At 39.4% G+C, this 16,023-nt stretch overlaps 1 protein-coding gene across 1 annotated transcript; it reads right to left on the bottom strand.

Moving 5' to 3' along the window:
• Window positions 1–1,444: 1,444 nt before the first annotated feature.
• On the bottom strand, window positions 1,445–13,928 carry MFSD8 (major facilitator superfamily domain containing 8). The gene is made up of 12 exons (XM_050895714.1): window positions 13,885–13,928; window positions 12,116–12,201; window positions 11,055–11,098; window positions 9,639–9,879; window positions 9,212–9,325; window positions 7,654–7,798; window positions 6,957–7,015; window positions 5,767–5,875; window positions 4,507–4,641; window positions 4,019–4,122; window positions 3,662–3,921; window positions 1,445–2,905 (listed from the first exon to the last, which is right to left on the bottom strand). The coding sequence occupies exons 2-12, from the start codon at window positions 12,144–12,146 to the stop codon at window positions 2,690–2,692; spliced, it is 1,458 nt and encodes a 485-aa protein (XP_050751671.1). The 5' UTR covers window positions 12,147–12,201; window positions 13,885–13,928; the 3' UTR covers window positions 1,445–2,689.
• Window positions 13,929–16,023: the final 2,095 nt, after the last annotated feature.

Genomic DNA, 16,023 nt, shown 5'->3' with positions numbered 1-16,023 from the left:
TTTTTCAAATCTGCAGGCTCAGCTTCGAGCTGAAATAGCCTTGACTTCAAGTCAGTTCTCCTTATTTGTCTAGTCTAATGAAGACAATTTTGATTATTTTGTCATGTCCAAATCAAGGAAATAGCTTGCAAATAAAGAATTTGGCACTAGGAACATCAAGAAAGATACGTAAGTAGCACTTATTAAAAAAAAAAGCCTTAAATGATTTTCCAAAATGAATTTTTTTTTTTAACTGCTCTTTCAGTTGAGAGTGTACCTTCTCATGTTGGACCTTAATACTCAGAGAGAATGACTGCACGGTAAAATGACTTAACTATTAGAAGTCTTTGATAAACCAAGTAGTATGCATGGCTCTTAGGCAGACTCTAGGGTTTTTTGAATATACCTCTAGATACAAACAAGTGCACATGCACATAAATACAGCTTTCCTAGAAGAAACATTTTGGTTTAGTACTTTAATCTTAAATCAACTGATTTTTAAAGTAGCAAGTCAACCTTGGTAAGACGTAGGTCAGGACTGCATGTTAAAAACTTGCATTATCAGCCACACTGATTATCTTTACTTCAGACATAATATAATCTAGTTTGATGTGCAAGCTAAATGTAGAAATAGTTGAAGAAAGCCTAAGAGGTAGACACCAGAGGGCAGAAAGGCATAAATGCTTAGAAAGAAGAATCAGCTAGCTTGTAAGGAACAGTGTGACGTAAGTGCAGTTACATTACATTGCTAACCAGAATAAAAAGAAAAAACAGAAGCCCTACCTGTGAATAACAAGAACATGTTTTGTAAGAAGGAGAGGATGATAATCTGTAACAAGCAAGCCATAGCTTAAAACACAGCTGACCTAGGAAAATAAAAACAATTCTCATGGCCAAAGAATTTAAAACCTTGCTTTCTTATTTTAATCATTATGTAAACTTATTAATGTGCATGGGCTACCCCTTTCTAGGGATATTCTGTATTCTACAGGTATTCACTGCAGAAGAAGAGACTTGAATCCAGTTTTATCCTTAACCCTTTAAGTTACAGGTAAAATAATCCCTCCAAGTACCCAAACATTTTCTCACTCTTAAGCTGGAAGTTAGCTAGCTTGAAGAATGACAGTAATAAAACCCATACAACATACATACTTTGTCCTAACCTTCAGCACAAACTGAGTTGTAGAACATGAAATCCTAATCATGTTAGCCGCTTTGAAAACTCTTGCATTTCTCATGTCTACAGTAACACCAATTTCTCATGACTGAAGTAACTTTCAGTTGCTGTAATTAAACATTTCATTTTGCAGTCTGTTTTCACCACCAAAACACAGTATTTCTGGTACTATTTATTACAAATTAGCATATAAAAGAAATGCTTATAAAAGCAAAGTCCTTTCTCATAGCATTTTGTGATTCTGCAGCAGGAAAGCCCGAGAGAATAAAACTTCTGTATTCCCTTCAGTCAGTATTGAAAAAATAATCTTTTAATTCAGTAGTCTTTTTGTGTTTGAACAATTGATTACATATGAATACTTAATTAGATTTATTAAATTCAGTAGGCATCAAATATTAGACACATTAAACAGCAGCTACAACTCTCATACGGGAGTTATTCCAGTTTTTTTTTTCCCAGTAGTATTGAAACAGATAAAACAAACCCATACAGATGAGCTTAGGCCCCATTATGAAGAGAAATTATTATTTCACTTTTTAAAATAAAAACTGATTCCAATATTGTAAATTCCTGTTTCTCGTACCATATCATCAGAAAAAAAATAAGTCTACAGCTAATAGTCAACACCCAAGGAGCCAGTCTCCTCCCCTTTACTTAATTACTGGTTGCTCAGCACAGTGCGTTCATTCTCACAAATGACAACGAAAGTGTAAACTATCAATCATGCTTAGTATTTCCTTCTTGTAGTGAAGTTAAGAAAAGCTGTGCATAATTCAACTCTGTGCAGGTTATCTTTCTTGCTACAAAAAGGCATTCAGCAAAACAGAAGAAAAATTGCACATATGGTTCACTGTAGTTCAAGTAACAGCCACCGAGGCTGCGATTTTCAATGGCTCTTAACCAACTTAAATACCCAAATCCCCCATAAACTGCTTGTGAAGTAGGCACCTACCTTCCTCTACAATTCTGTCACATTTCATTTGAAATCCTGGAGAAGATGTGCTGACATGTAACAGTTTCCAGTCAGACATTTTGGATTAACCAGTGCTTACAAGCTAGCAAACTGAACATCAGAAGGTTCGCTTAAGTAGTGATGTTTCCATACAAAGTGCATGCAGCTCAACTAATCTTGTAGTTACAAAAGGGTTACTAATCCTGATTCACAGAATCAAGATAATATTTCTTTTACCTCTTTCTGGAAAGGGTGCACGTAACCTGTGACCTTCACAGCTGCATTCAGTACACAGGTGCATCATTTAAACTGTACACGCTTCAAATGTGCCATTGTATTGATCTAACTTGTTCACATCCCTTCCTCTGCTGCTAGAAAAGCAGAATACAAAAGCTCTGTTGCAGCAGGTGTAACCATGTATTAGGATATGACCAAGTTATGTGTTCTGTCAATGTGCAAGTACAGCCGTACAGTTCTTAGCATACAGCCAACAAGGTCAGTGGTTAGGTACTCCTCATTAAAAAGTAGTAATAAACTAAGTATTATTTCTGGCTGGTTTTACTTTTTTTTTAAATACATATTTAACAATTCTCTTCTTGCATCCTTCCATATCTGACAGAAAATGCAATTAGTCTCTTGTATACTATCTCCAAGAGTAAGAGAGAGACTACAACTACTCCACAGATTAAGCTAAATGCCCAACGTGGTCCCAGATGAGTGTATATTTGGCTCACAAAAACAGGCCCAAGTATTCGTGCTCCACTTCCAGAGGCAGTTAACCATCCCATGTAGACACCCTACAGAAGATCAAAAGCTTATGTTAGTGATACAGGAATTATTTAGCTTGCCAGTAATTCCCACCGATTATCCTAATTAGAAAATTCAGAAGTGTTTAAGCAATTGCTTATCTTTCTTAACTCGTTTAGATACGGAGGAGTACTTTGTTTCCAAGAGTACTGCTCAGCTTCTCTAAGCATTAATGCGAAGGCTCCACTGAGCTACATACTCTATAGCTTTCTAATAAAAAGGCATTCTGGCTCAAAGTATTTAGTCTCTTACAGCAAAATATAACATGGAAAAAATGAGATAAGTGGTGAAAAAGGAAGAAAATTTTTTGAGCATCAGTATCGGCTTGCTATGTGTTTCACCACTGTAAAATGTCAATAACTGGAGGTATCATAGCATTTGTAGTCTTTATATAATATACTTAGTAAGAGGAACATTATTCCGTACTGATATTCCAAATATACAATTGGTTGTTACAAAAATGACTCAGAACAGTCGAAAGTCACAAGCTTTGGGCTTAGTTGTTCTGAAATTTTCATACTGTAAGATTTGCCATAAATGGCAGTACAAGCCTTGCTTTCTAATCCCTCTAGGGACTTGCCTTGGATTTTAAAAAAGATTAGAGTTCCTGGAAACTTCTGCCCTGGTTGAAACATACTATTATTTGGCTAATGACCAAAGGAATTTTAGCTAGATCCCTCATTCTAATAAAGAGGGTGCAAGTCTTGGAGAGCAAATGAAATAAACCGTTTAGACATCATGCTTACCTGAGGCTTTGGTCCTAGAATTTTTGAGTATAAAGTGTAGGACATGACATTACAAACTGGATAGCCCAATCCTATTAGTATGTCAGAGCTGATATACTGGGCCAGATAGATCATAGGAGTATTCAGGCACCAGGACTGTGTGACAGGGCAGCCTACGGGTTCCACTGTACGGTTGGATGGAAGCTCCATTGCTTGCAAACCCCAGAAAGGCATTAACGTTTCAATGGAAGTTGTTCTGGGAACGGAGTTATTCTTTATTTCTGTAAAAACAAGTTATGCATACCGTTAAGAAAAAAATACAATAAAAAGCTTTCAATAAAACATTACAATGATAGTGTAGTGTGACTTGAATTATACCTTGCCACTGGATATTTGGTAGTTTTTTGCCCCAAGGCAATAAGATAAAGAATCCGACCAAGACAATCAGTAAGCCTCCATGGAGTATGGCACGCTCACCAGTCCTATCAAACAATAAAATTACAATTAAATTTATCATTTAATTAAAGTAAAATTTATCAAGGTGCTAATGACATAGTCCATTAGTTTGTTGAAAAGATGCCTGACCAAAACACCTGCAACAAAAAGTGCAAAATCACAGCAACTTAAAACCTGTTTTTCTTGTGATTCAAGGGTAAAACACAGACAAGGAAGGGGATTATGTTAACAGAATAAAGAACAACCACAGCATCATGGCTGTGTCAAAACTGGAAGTACTTCATTGTCATAGTAAACCCAAATTCATTAACAAGCAAAAGATTTAAGTAATGCAGATTTGCCCTTGCCATAAAGCTTCTCACACTTAGCTAACATAAGTAACAAAATTCCGATAAACTCCAAAAACTTACCTTTTAGATAGCGTTTTAACCACCATGAAAACAATAACCGATTCAATGCCAATCACACTAAGGATTATTCCATTATAAAAAACGGCTTCTTTCCTGGTCCAGGAATACATATCCATCGTCAATGGAGTAGCTATACTAAATTGACAGAACAAAATGACATTAATTAAAAAAACCCATCTTCTATACAGCTCTTTCTATACATATATTGTCCCAAACATTAAACACAGTGGTATAGAAGCCTTTCCTCCTGACGGAGGTATCAGAAAACACAGGCTAGTTATAAACTAATTCTGTCACGCATCATTTATCAAAACTAAATCCACTAGACAAAATTCACAACTGCATTACACCAGCCATACTCTGAAGCATCATTAATCTATTTCATGAAAAGATGATGGAGTTAAAGCAAAGCAATAGTCATAGAGAGAAAAAAAAACCAATCGGGCCCTGTGAGTATAAAAATAATAAACATTTAATACTGTTTCAGTTTTAGCAACCAACCAGTCTCTAGGATCTCAGTTTTCTAAAAATAATGCAATTAAGACAGAGACATATTGTTAAAAGAAATTTTAGCTATGTTAGAGCTCAAAAACCTTACAAAATAAATCTTATATCCTCAAAGTATTTTATAAATTAAAAAAAAGGAAGTATACTTCAGTCTGAGGTAATGTTGTTATGTTTTACTTGTTCACTCCCAAATTTTCTGTATATAAGAGAATAACACACCTCTTTAGGTAAAAAAAACATCACGTAAAATAGTGTATTTAAGAATACAACTGCATTAACTATATCAAACAATTGTTTTCATCATTACTGAAATAATCACTACTAAGAGCTTCACTGGAGCTTTTGGAGCTAATCAGAATCATGCTAAGAAGTTAAACAAATTTAAAAAAGAAAGTATAGAACAAGGTACTCAACTGAAGACCAGTTTTCTCTGAAGACTTTAGGTAGCCCAAGTTAAGCTACTTTTTCTTTTAAGACTTAAAAAGTTGAGGATATGGGTTTCCATCCATTCAAAAGTTTTTAGGTTAATGTTTCATACACTACCAACTGTATGCTACATATTTTCAGTTATTACTGACCTTTAATTCATTACTCTATATCAGTATATATCAATTTGATTGCATATGGTTTTGGACTTCTGTTTCTGAAGAGTACGGTTAAGAAAATGAGTGCAACAGAAAAGCCTTTACATGCACACCCAGTCTAACTACATTACATGTCTAAGTATTTTGAGAGAAAATAGACAAAACTTACGTTTCAAAGACAGCAAACACAAACAAGATGACAAAGAAAAGAAAATTGATTGCTACCACAGCAATATGGTCAATGTTTCCTTCTGCGTCCTGATCCAGAACACCACTTTCTGCAACAAAACAACAGAATAATCTAAACTGCAAACAGAGCTTTTTTTTTTACGCGACCACAAATTACAAACAGTAATGATTTCCTTACTCTGTTAAGTATTTAATGTGCAGGTTGGTGGGCGGCTAGGCAGTTATATTTTGACAATCTAAGTATAATGTTTTTAAATCAAAATGGAATTGTTGAAATTTCAATTCCTCTGACAATGAGGGAAAATGATTTCCAAATTGATTATACCATCTGTTGTTCCACTGTAATGCCGGGACTGACAAGTCCTGAGTGACAGCAAAATAAGCAAACTTTTAAAATATCTTAACAATGGAAACCAAAACACTTTCTGTTCCTCTTGCAAGGTCAAAAGCCCGCAACAGTAGAATTCTCTGCACCACCATGGAGCCTTTGTTCCTCTAACCTGGGCATAGCGTTTTCATACACAAAACACCCATGTGTGGTGTGCACATACAGCTCCCTTTTTAAACACAAAACTAATACAATACTGAGGCTGGTGACTTCCACAGATTTTAAAAGAGGTTTAAGATCATCTTTCATACACTTCTTATTCTTCAAGTGAAAAGGATACTCACAACATTTTAAAAAATTTGAACTGTGTACAAAAAGGGTATATATTGAAGATAAGCTGTTGCACTGTATGTGGCAATTACTGTACTTTAGTCTCACCAACCAAATTTACTTATACAACATACACCTTTTAATAAGATGCCGTATGTGAAAGCTGATATGCAATAACAATATTACTCAGCATGATATAGAACATGAGAGAAGTATGACTACAGAGTAGAAGTTAAGGGAGATTTTTTTTGATGTCCCTATTCACTTCATCCTGTCTCTTGGAAGATTTTTTTCTTTTTTTTTCTTCTTTGCTACCAGACAGCACTATGGACACATATGGACACAACACGGACATGAAGCAATTTCTGAACCAGTTAGAAAGAGACATAGCCTATTTTCTACTTTGAGTTGCCAATCCATCAGACTTCAGAATACTTTTAAACGTTTGTATATAATAACAGAGTACTTCAAAATTATCATCACAGAGTAAGTTTTCAAGAAAATATAGATACCTTCTCCTTCAAAATTGATACTTTTGCATTGCCGTCCCATGTCATCCACTCGATGTTCTCTAAAAATTTAGAACTGTTTTCATTAATACACTTATTTATTTGATCTACTATTGAGTCAAGTTCCTATTAAAATAATTCTAAATGGCATAATCTTATATTCTAATTATACCCAGCTCCTTTAAACATCATCTGTGTAGTCCACGTTTGAGTGCAGTGAACACCACCATATTCAAGAAAGAAAACACTCTAGTGGGACAATATCACCTATCTGTGTGCTTCTCTTCCCTCCCCTCACTGCCACCAATGGGATAATGCATAAAAATCCCACCTCGACATTCTTAAAGGAAAGACACAGACAGTGAGAACCCTACAGACAAGCTAACCTTATTTCTCTTTAGAGACAAAACATGGGCAGAAACTACCAACATTAAAAATATATCAAGGCTAAGCTAATAATCTAACAGCTCTAACTTTTTTCTTCAGTTTACATTCTAGCCGTAACATCACTATGATTAATTTATGAGCATAATGAAAAAGATATGTATTAAAGAAGGTAGAAACCCTGAAAAATAAATAACAGCTTATAGTTTTAGCGCTCCAGATTCCAGGCTTATTACTCCTCCTGAGCAGCATATTATTTGTTACAAGCCACCCACTGAAACAAGGTAGAATATTTCTCTTTTTTTGACTTGATTACCTGAATATGGCAAAGATGAGAATAATATTAATAACTCCTAAGAGAGCTCCAAATAAAACTGGTGCCGTATACATGTTCAGCTGAAGATGAACTAATTTCCATGTTATTCCTTCTTCTCCAATAAGTGTAAAACATGTCTGAAAAACTTAAAAACATAAATGTATTAAGAAAATCTTGAGAATCATTAAGAAAATATTAGAACACACAGAATAAACATATAAAACTGCATAAGCAAAGTTGTTCTAATTGCTAAGTAAAATTTACATATTATACCTGTCAAACGTTTTACATTTTGAGAATCCTAGTCTAAATAAACCGATGGATACCAGTGGGATCTCAACTAGCCAGAAAACTACTTGGTTACATACAAATACACTGTATAAATAACAGCATGACACTTAAAGAACTGGAACTCAATTCTGAGTGTACCAATGGTTAATCTTCTTGGCCATGTGCAGACAGCTGATTTACTCTTTTTCCTCTTCCTCCTACATGGAGAATCTTGGTCCTGGGACTGGACTATCCCTCCCGCTAAGGGCAAGCTAGAGAGAAAAGAAGTTGTGGGCTTTTCTTAAATTAAAATTTAAATAATTGGTCCAGAGCAAAAGATTGTAAGATCAGGTCATTTGCTGTTATGTCATACTGTTAGGAAACAGACTGAGAGTCCCTATCAAACTAGGAAAGGGAATTACCTAAATTTATACTCTATGCAAATCACACAAAAAATGCCGATTTTTTGTTGCTGTAGACCCTTTAATGCTCTATCAACAGCACTAGTCATAATCAACTGGAGAAAAAACTTTCAGCCCTAAATGTTCACCTCATTATATTACCATACACAGAGCACTTCAGCTCTACTAATTGAATAATCTTAATGTCCAGCTATAGAAGACAAGTAATCAGTAAAGGCTGTTTAGGACAAAATTGCTGGTCTCTCTTTACAACACAAGGCAAGTCTAACGCCTTTCTCCCATGAAGCAGACAGAGTATCTCAGGAGCCACAGTTACACCTGATCTAACAAACACCCCTTGAGCTCTTTGTTCCCTTAGCTCTCTGTAATACCTGTGCTATGTCTTAAAATTTTTGCCAATATGAAGATTTTGTGATCATCACTGCAAGATCAGAAAGATCTGTTGGATGTTATTATCTACAACGTGTGAGGCAAGGTGAAATTTTCAGTCATTTTGGAAAGGTGGAAATATTTGTCTGTGTACAGTAATGTTAAACTCCCTTCTCCGTCAATAAAGTGCAATTGGTCGTAGACTATTTAGTGGGTACTGGTACAAGAGAGCATCTTGAAACTTGTTTTTCCTGCAGCCAGCAATCCAAACCGGCTAGTTTTTAACTACAAACAATTAGAATTTCTTTGGACTAGAATATTTCATTTATATTGGCATACACAAGTATATATGAGTGGATCCCATTTATTCGATTTTGATACCACTGACAAACTATGCCTTGAAATCCGCAACATACAGCTGCTGAGGATTCCTACTTCCAATGGCCAATTTCATCCTAAAAAGTATTAGAGAAATGAGGAAAGAAGATACGCTTTACCTGGTCCTAATATGAAGCCAACTGCTTGGCAGGCACTGGTATTGGCCATGGCACTTGTTCTTTCTGTAAGAGAAGTGGCACCCGCAATATACGATCGAACGACAGCCACGTTTCCTTAAAAAAACAAAACCAAGAAAGTGTTCATGTAAATACTAAGTTATATTCTTAAGTTATCCAGCTACATTTATTTTAAGGTTTTTTTCTTATTTTGCAAGAAAATGAAACCCAGCACTCCCTCTAGTATTTATACACAACTGCACAATTACACAATTTTATTATAAACTAGTATTGGCTGACTCTTTGCTTTGTTAAGTAGTAAGTTACCATATATATAATGGTAAATTTGGTACTAAAATATCATGTTAACTATCTTACACAAGACATAGAATTTAATAATTTTCAGAAATGTAAATTCTGCTGTGGTTACCTGCTCCAAATCCCACAAGAGCACGTGCAGTCAGCATGTAGTATTTGTTGTGTGAATGAGGTACATGGACGTAGGCATAAAGACAATTAGCAGCTACTGAAATAGCAGTTGAAACAACGAGAGGTTCTCTCCTTGGCCTGTAATTGGACCACAAGCCGAACAGGGGAGAGGCAACCATTTGGCCAATGCTATATGAAGCTATAATCCAGCCCAAGAAACTCGCATCTGCTGTCGGATCAATCTGCAGAAACAAATTAATCAATTCTATGGGTAAAGTACTATAGTATCTTATAATATCAACAAAACCATTTTAGAATCAGTACCTGAAATACCTAAGACTCTGCACTGTAATTCTGAGGGTATATGGTACTATGCAATGCAGTGTCAAACCTAAGCTATCACTAAACAAATTAGTGTGTCTGCATGGCATCGTGCGGTGTTTAATATAAATACACCACTCTGGGTCTCAGAAGCAGTTGTCTTCACATAGTACTTTGTCTGGGGCAATAAACCTTGGCTGTCGCCGGCAAGGCACCAAACCAATAAAAAGTGCTTTGCTTCTGAGACTGGCAATGGCTCACTTGCAGCAAACTCAAATAGTTTTCATACAGCACTGCTGATGTTATAGGCTATAGACATAACTTAAGCAGTACGGTAGACAGTTTACATGCCAGGAGCAAGAAATCACTTAAGCCATCTCTGTACACGCCTGAATCCGTCCTGATTTAAAAGGCTGATGATGCATTTTCTTTTCTTCTCCAAGAATTCAGCACCAATTTCAATTTTAACGATACCTCTAGGACCCTGCCCAGAACGTGCTCTTCCAAATGTGCATTTGGAACTGCCTTCTACAATTCCGGGAGCAGTAAAATCCTAGCACAGATTTTACTGTGTTTTAGAGACCTTTTGTGCCACTTTTAACAAGAATGCAACAAAGAGGGAAAAAAACCCAAACAAACTAAAAACACTATCCAAGAACACAGGCAATTCCCTGTTAAGAATATCAAGAAGGTCTACATGCAACAATCTGACATTTACAGAGCAACTTCTACCTTCAGCTTCCTTTTTTTTTTTCCCCAAAATGCAGACAAGCCTTGTGTATTATGTTTTAACACTACAAATGCATTCAGATAAAGAGATTTCTATTGATTCACTGTCCAAGAAAACAGTGAAATTATATTGGAAAATCAAACATTTCTGAATTATGATGTACCTTTATCAATTCAGGAAATCAACTGACAGATTTTACATGAAATAATGAAAGCTGTCTAAGTGGATGGCAAAATAAAAGTCTCTTATAACCACACACTTCCCTTTACTGTTTCTTTTCCTAAATAAAATGCCAAGTTTTGTATTACATACTTTCTGAGCAGGAGTTTTCTGTTCTTACTAATTAAAAAAAACATCTTTACAAACCTTTTGGAGATATGGCCACACAGACATAATTACAATTGAGAAACCTGCAATGCAGTAAAAACATAACTCGTTACTTTATTTGCCATGTTTATCAGTAATTCACTTCACTGAAACAGTTATTACAGGTTCATTCTTCTGCTCCCAAGTGTATTATAGTCTAAAACTGTGCATCAGTCTGTCACCTGAAAAAACTATGTATTATGTGCTTTTTTTAAGGAGTGATAATTCCTCCTAACAGGAGGAACTGTTTTTAAAAGGACATTTTATAGGCGCATACACACTAAACAAAAAAACTCCTATGAAAAGAATACTGATGCGCCAAGCAAACTGCATGGGATTTTTCCTCCCAATGGAAAGACACGGTCCCTAGAGTAAAAAGAATTTCTTGATATACTGACATATTTGTATTCATTTATCAAAGAAATTTTAATTCATCAAATTAAAAAAAAAAATCACTGAAGTATCCTATGATTTTCAAGATCATTTCTAGGTCCACAGAAAATCACCAGAAGTCAAAAATCAACAGAAGTCTTGTTTCCAGGGGGAGTTATTTAGGAATGAAACAGTAATTTGTTCTGCAGTGGAGATGCAAAATCCCGTAGCAGAAAGCAAGCTCTCATACACATTTTGAAATAGATAACATACATTCCCACAAAGATCTTACCTCTTAAGAACTCAGCATTATTTCTATTTTCATTCCCTAGAAGTTTCACTTTGGATGATAAAAGTGTGACCTTTGTTTATCTGGTTCTGAGCAATAACCTTACTCTGCCACTACCTTTTACCCCGAACTATTAGAAAGTCATAAAACAAAGATTTAAGTCATATGTCATTTAGTCTCAAAACAGAGTATTATTTAACTTATCTTATTAAATGTTAACTTTGTTTGATTTGCTAGTCATATCTTCACTTTTGAAGAATCAGAAAATGCACCTTTTTAAGGTTATAAAAGAACAGTAGCATTAAAGGAGCTAGGTAGTTGAAATCTAGAAACCCCTGTAATTTTCAAACCAATATATTCATTAAGCAAATAACATTGAAATCCACCTGTGTTTACTCACCCACACTACTGAGAAACATAGTAAGATACATAATCCAGATGGATCGCCACCTGCTCTTATAATGCTCTTGTGTTTCCACAACATCCCTGTTTTTGAACCAAAAGTCAAGAGAGAAAGAAATCATTATCAGATTCTCTTCTAGTTGTTCCCACAGGACACTGAAAACATTTTTCACAAACCTCTCAATACAACCGTGTAAATTGTTATGCAGGAACGGACTTCCACATAGCAAAAAATACAAAGAATTTATTTTAGAACCAAGCTAATTTTTCACTGAAAAATACTAAATTGACAAATCAAAAAACTAATAGAAATACTATCATGTACCATTGCGTTCAAATGTTACACAAAGAGATCTTTATCTAGAGAGATCTTCAATTCTGCAATCTCTTTGTATAGACACTTTGGAGCATCACAGATATCATGTAAAGGCTTTAAGAAGTGCGTATGAAACCCTAAAACCCCAGACATCTTCTCATAACTCTGACTTTAAAGCAAAAAATACCCAAACCTGAACAACTATTGATTAGACTAAAAGGTATAGCCAGTCCATTCTTACCGTGAGAAAATAACTGTACGATGTAAAAGATGTGTGTAAAAGATACTGCTGAAGATTGTAAGGATGGCAAAAAACCTTAAAATAGAACTTACAAACTTTGTGAGCAGTAACTTATTTTTCTAAAATTCATAAGCACCTTCTGAGACCCACGTACTTCTTCAGAAGCAAGAACATTTCAGGGTTCTTCACTCCTTTTGGTTTTGAAGTATTCTAAGGAAAATAATCTCTGCCCAAAAGATGCAAACCTACGTTATATATGCCTGAACATAGTTTATAAACATTGTTTATACAGATCATACATAGACTTAGGCATACGCACAATTTTAAAGCTAATACAGCTATTCCACAGCATGATTTGTACATTTATTTCTTCAGAAATGTTTACACCCTTGGAGTGTCTTAGTTCAATGAAACTTTAACCACAGAAACGATGTTTCTAAATGCACTTTGTAATCTTATTGCCCATCACGCACCGGAAAAAGGCAGTAAAACTCTTGTATATGCTATGCATATGCTATGTTTGGTTACTTCCAAGTTTTTAGTTAAATCAAGTGGTACGCTTTAAGTATGAGAACACTTCAGCAAAGACGGCGGCAGCAGCAGCCACCCCTACACATTCAAGATACTGTTGCTTTCGTGACAGAAGGAAAAAAACCAAGTGATCAACCGCTGCCCACACAAGAAGAGTGCTATTAAATACCTAGACTTCAGCACCACAATAACAGATTTTTACGCTTTTTAGAAACTTCCCAAGCGAGTGCGTTTGTTTTTTTACAGACGGAGCCAGCCCCCGCCGGGGCAGCGGTCCCTGCCGCGCCCCGCTCCCGCCCCCGAGCCCGGGTCAGGCTGAAGAGCCGCCGCCGGTCCGAGACACCGGGAGGGCACAGCGGGCGAAGGAGGCGGCGCCGCGAATCCAGGCTACCAGAGCGCCTGGGGAAGGCGGCTCGGTCTGTAACCCCTCCGCCGGCTCTCGAGGCGGGCAGCTTCCCTCAAGCTTAGGCTTTCCTTGAGGGGTGAAGCACCCACGCGGGGGGGGAGGGACTCGTCACCCACGGGTGGTTCCTCTAGTGACTCGTGGGGGTGTCGCCTCAATCCCCCGGCGCAGGGAGGGACGGGAGGCGCCTGTTGGCGCAGCTCCCCTCCGCCCGCGGTACAAGGAGTCGCCTCATCGCCTCAGAAAGGAGGGGGGCGGGAAGGAACAAGCCCCTACCTGCTCTCCCCCTCCTCCTCCTCCTCCACGTCTCCGGGACTCAGCAAAGGCTCCTGACCCTCAGCAGCCTCCTCCGGACCGGAGACCGCGGCCGCCATACCCAGCCGCGGCCGCTTCCGAGCTCCGTAGCGCCGGGATCCACCCCCGGCCCCTCCCGGCCGCCCTTCGCGCCCGCCGCCAGAGGGCGCGCGCGCCCCCCCGCCTCCGCCGCTGGTAGGCGCTGCCGGCCGGGCGCGAGGGCCGGGGCCGCCGTCAACCGCCGCGGGGCTGGCCGAGCGCGAGACACGGCGGGGCGGGGCGGGGAAGGGGCGGTGAGCGCTGGTCACGTGCATGGGGCGGGGCCCGCGGCCTCCCGCGCGTCCCTGCTAAGCGCCTGCGTGCGTACGTGCGTGCGCGCGCCCGCCCGCGCGTGAGGCCAGGGCGGCCCCGCCTTTCTCCCACCTTCTCCTCCCCGTTCCTGCTCGCCCATGTGGTGCCTCATCACCGGCAGCGCCGGGCCGTCGGGTGAGTGACCTTCGCGGGGCGGACAGGAGGGGACGGGAAGGGAAGGGGGGGCCGCCCGCCCGCCGGCCGAGGAAGCGGCGGTTGGTCTCCGTGCGGCGCTCAGCTGAGGGCGAGGAGGAGCTGTGCCTCACTGAGGCTCTTCCCTCCTGCCTGTGCCCAGCCCCGGGGGGGGCCGCTGCGGACGCGTCCCCGCCGCCGGCTGAGGCGGCCTCGCCCCGCAGCTGGCTGCCGACCCCCGTCCTGGCGCGGGGGGACGGACTGGGTGTCCGGTGGGCCCCCGGGGGCTGAGGGGGCGCGGGTGTCCGTGTCCCCGCCGCGCCTCGGGGTGTTAACGGGCCGTTGGGCGTCTCCCGCCTCCCGCCGCCCCGTCCCGCGGCCGCTCAGGGGAGCGCCTGGGTCCCGCTCGGGGCGGGCCGAGCGCTCGGCGGCCTGAGGGGGTTTCCGCAAGCCGCCGGTGAGGTTGTGAGGGCCGCCTGTAGCCTCGGGTCGGCAGGGCACCGTCTGTTGAGCCCTGCACTTTGGACCAGTAAATGTTCGGGTTAGGCTCCCCATCCGCTGATAACCAAATACAGAGCGAGCGGAGGAAAGGCAGGTAGGCAGCGGCAGGGAGCTGCTCGGCGGCCGGTGTAACGCTTCTGGCTTAGGCCCCTTTGTTTATCCGCAGGCTCCTCTGTATCCCATCGTGTGAAATTGTGGTGGGGCTTGTTTCTGACTTGTCGCCGTGACTTCTTTGTGATTTTTTTTTTTTTAAGCTGTCTTTCTTCTATTGGAGGGAAAAGAGGAAAAAAGCATGACCTGATGTTAACTGGAAGAGAGATTTAAAAAAAAAAAAGATAGGGCAGGGGAGTTAAGGACTCAGCCTTCTAAAATAGATATACCTTCTTGGCTTTTTCAGGTTGACTTCTTGGTGAGAGCTGTTTCATATTCATGTATAGAAGCAGTAGTCTGGGCCTTTAATAAAGTCTTTATGTACTTTCCAGGGGTGTTTTTCTTGTAACTGAAGCTGCATGCACTGGATAAAAAGGAATAGCTGACCTTTTATGTGTTGGATTTTGGATGAATTTTTGTGTCTGTTTCTATGAAATAAGTGTACACACCAAAAATTTATAGTCAGTATGCGGTCTGAGGGTCCTGGAAGCAAAGAAAAACACTCTTCCTAGAGCAAGAGCCTCGTTATAATTTATCTCTAGGTTTCCTTGTCTTCTTCTGTGGAAAATACTATTTTAAAATGTAAGGGTTTTTTTTAGTGGATCACTTCTTAATGTGCCTTTGTATCTGTTACAATTTCTATTCACAACTTACAGTTATGTGAAGCGTACTGTGGTAGCAATATGCTCACTGAATATTCATAACACTGTTTTTTGGGCTACACAACTATGCAGCGTCTTTATCGGGTCACTGCTTCCAGCTGACCTGTCTTACAAAGGGTTCGTGATGTGACACGTGTGGTATCCAGTGGTGGAAATCCAGTCGCATTCCGAAACAAGCTCTGCTGATCCTTCTTTCAAGTTCAAACTCTCACTGCTAAAATACACTCTTCTACTGTGAAGTTATAAAACTTCAGCCTCCAACAGTTGGATTTGCCTTTTCTGACAGTAAAAGTATTTGTAATTGTCTTTCCATGTAGACATTGAT

The sequence above is a fragment of the Gymnogyps californianus genome, chromosome 4 (assembly GCF_018139145.2).
Source record: "Gymnogyps californianus isolate 813 chromosome 4, ASM1813914v2, whole genome shotgun sequence".
NCBI classification, from domain to species: domain Eukaryota; kingdom Metazoa; phylum Chordata; class Aves; order Accipitriformes; family Cathartidae; genus Gymnogyps; species Gymnogyps californianus.
The sequence above is the reverse complement of the archived record's forward strand: the minus strand, read 5'-3'. Positions and strand labels throughout refer to the sequence as shown.

Bases quoted from the DNA above. Each gene is read 5' to 3' on its own strand.
- MFSD8 (XM_050895714.1), bottom strand. From the start codon at position 12,146: ATGTATCTTACTATGTTTCTCAGTAGTGTGG. The intron at 11,099-12,115 runs GTGAGTAAACAC...ACTGCATTGCAG, and splicing joins TATGTTTCTCAGTAGTGTGG to GTTTCTCAATTGTAATTATG. The intron at 4,642-5,766 runs GTAAGTTTTGTC...CTGTCAATTTAG, and splicing joins GTGTTTGCTGTCTTTGAAAC to TATAGCTACTCCATTGACGA.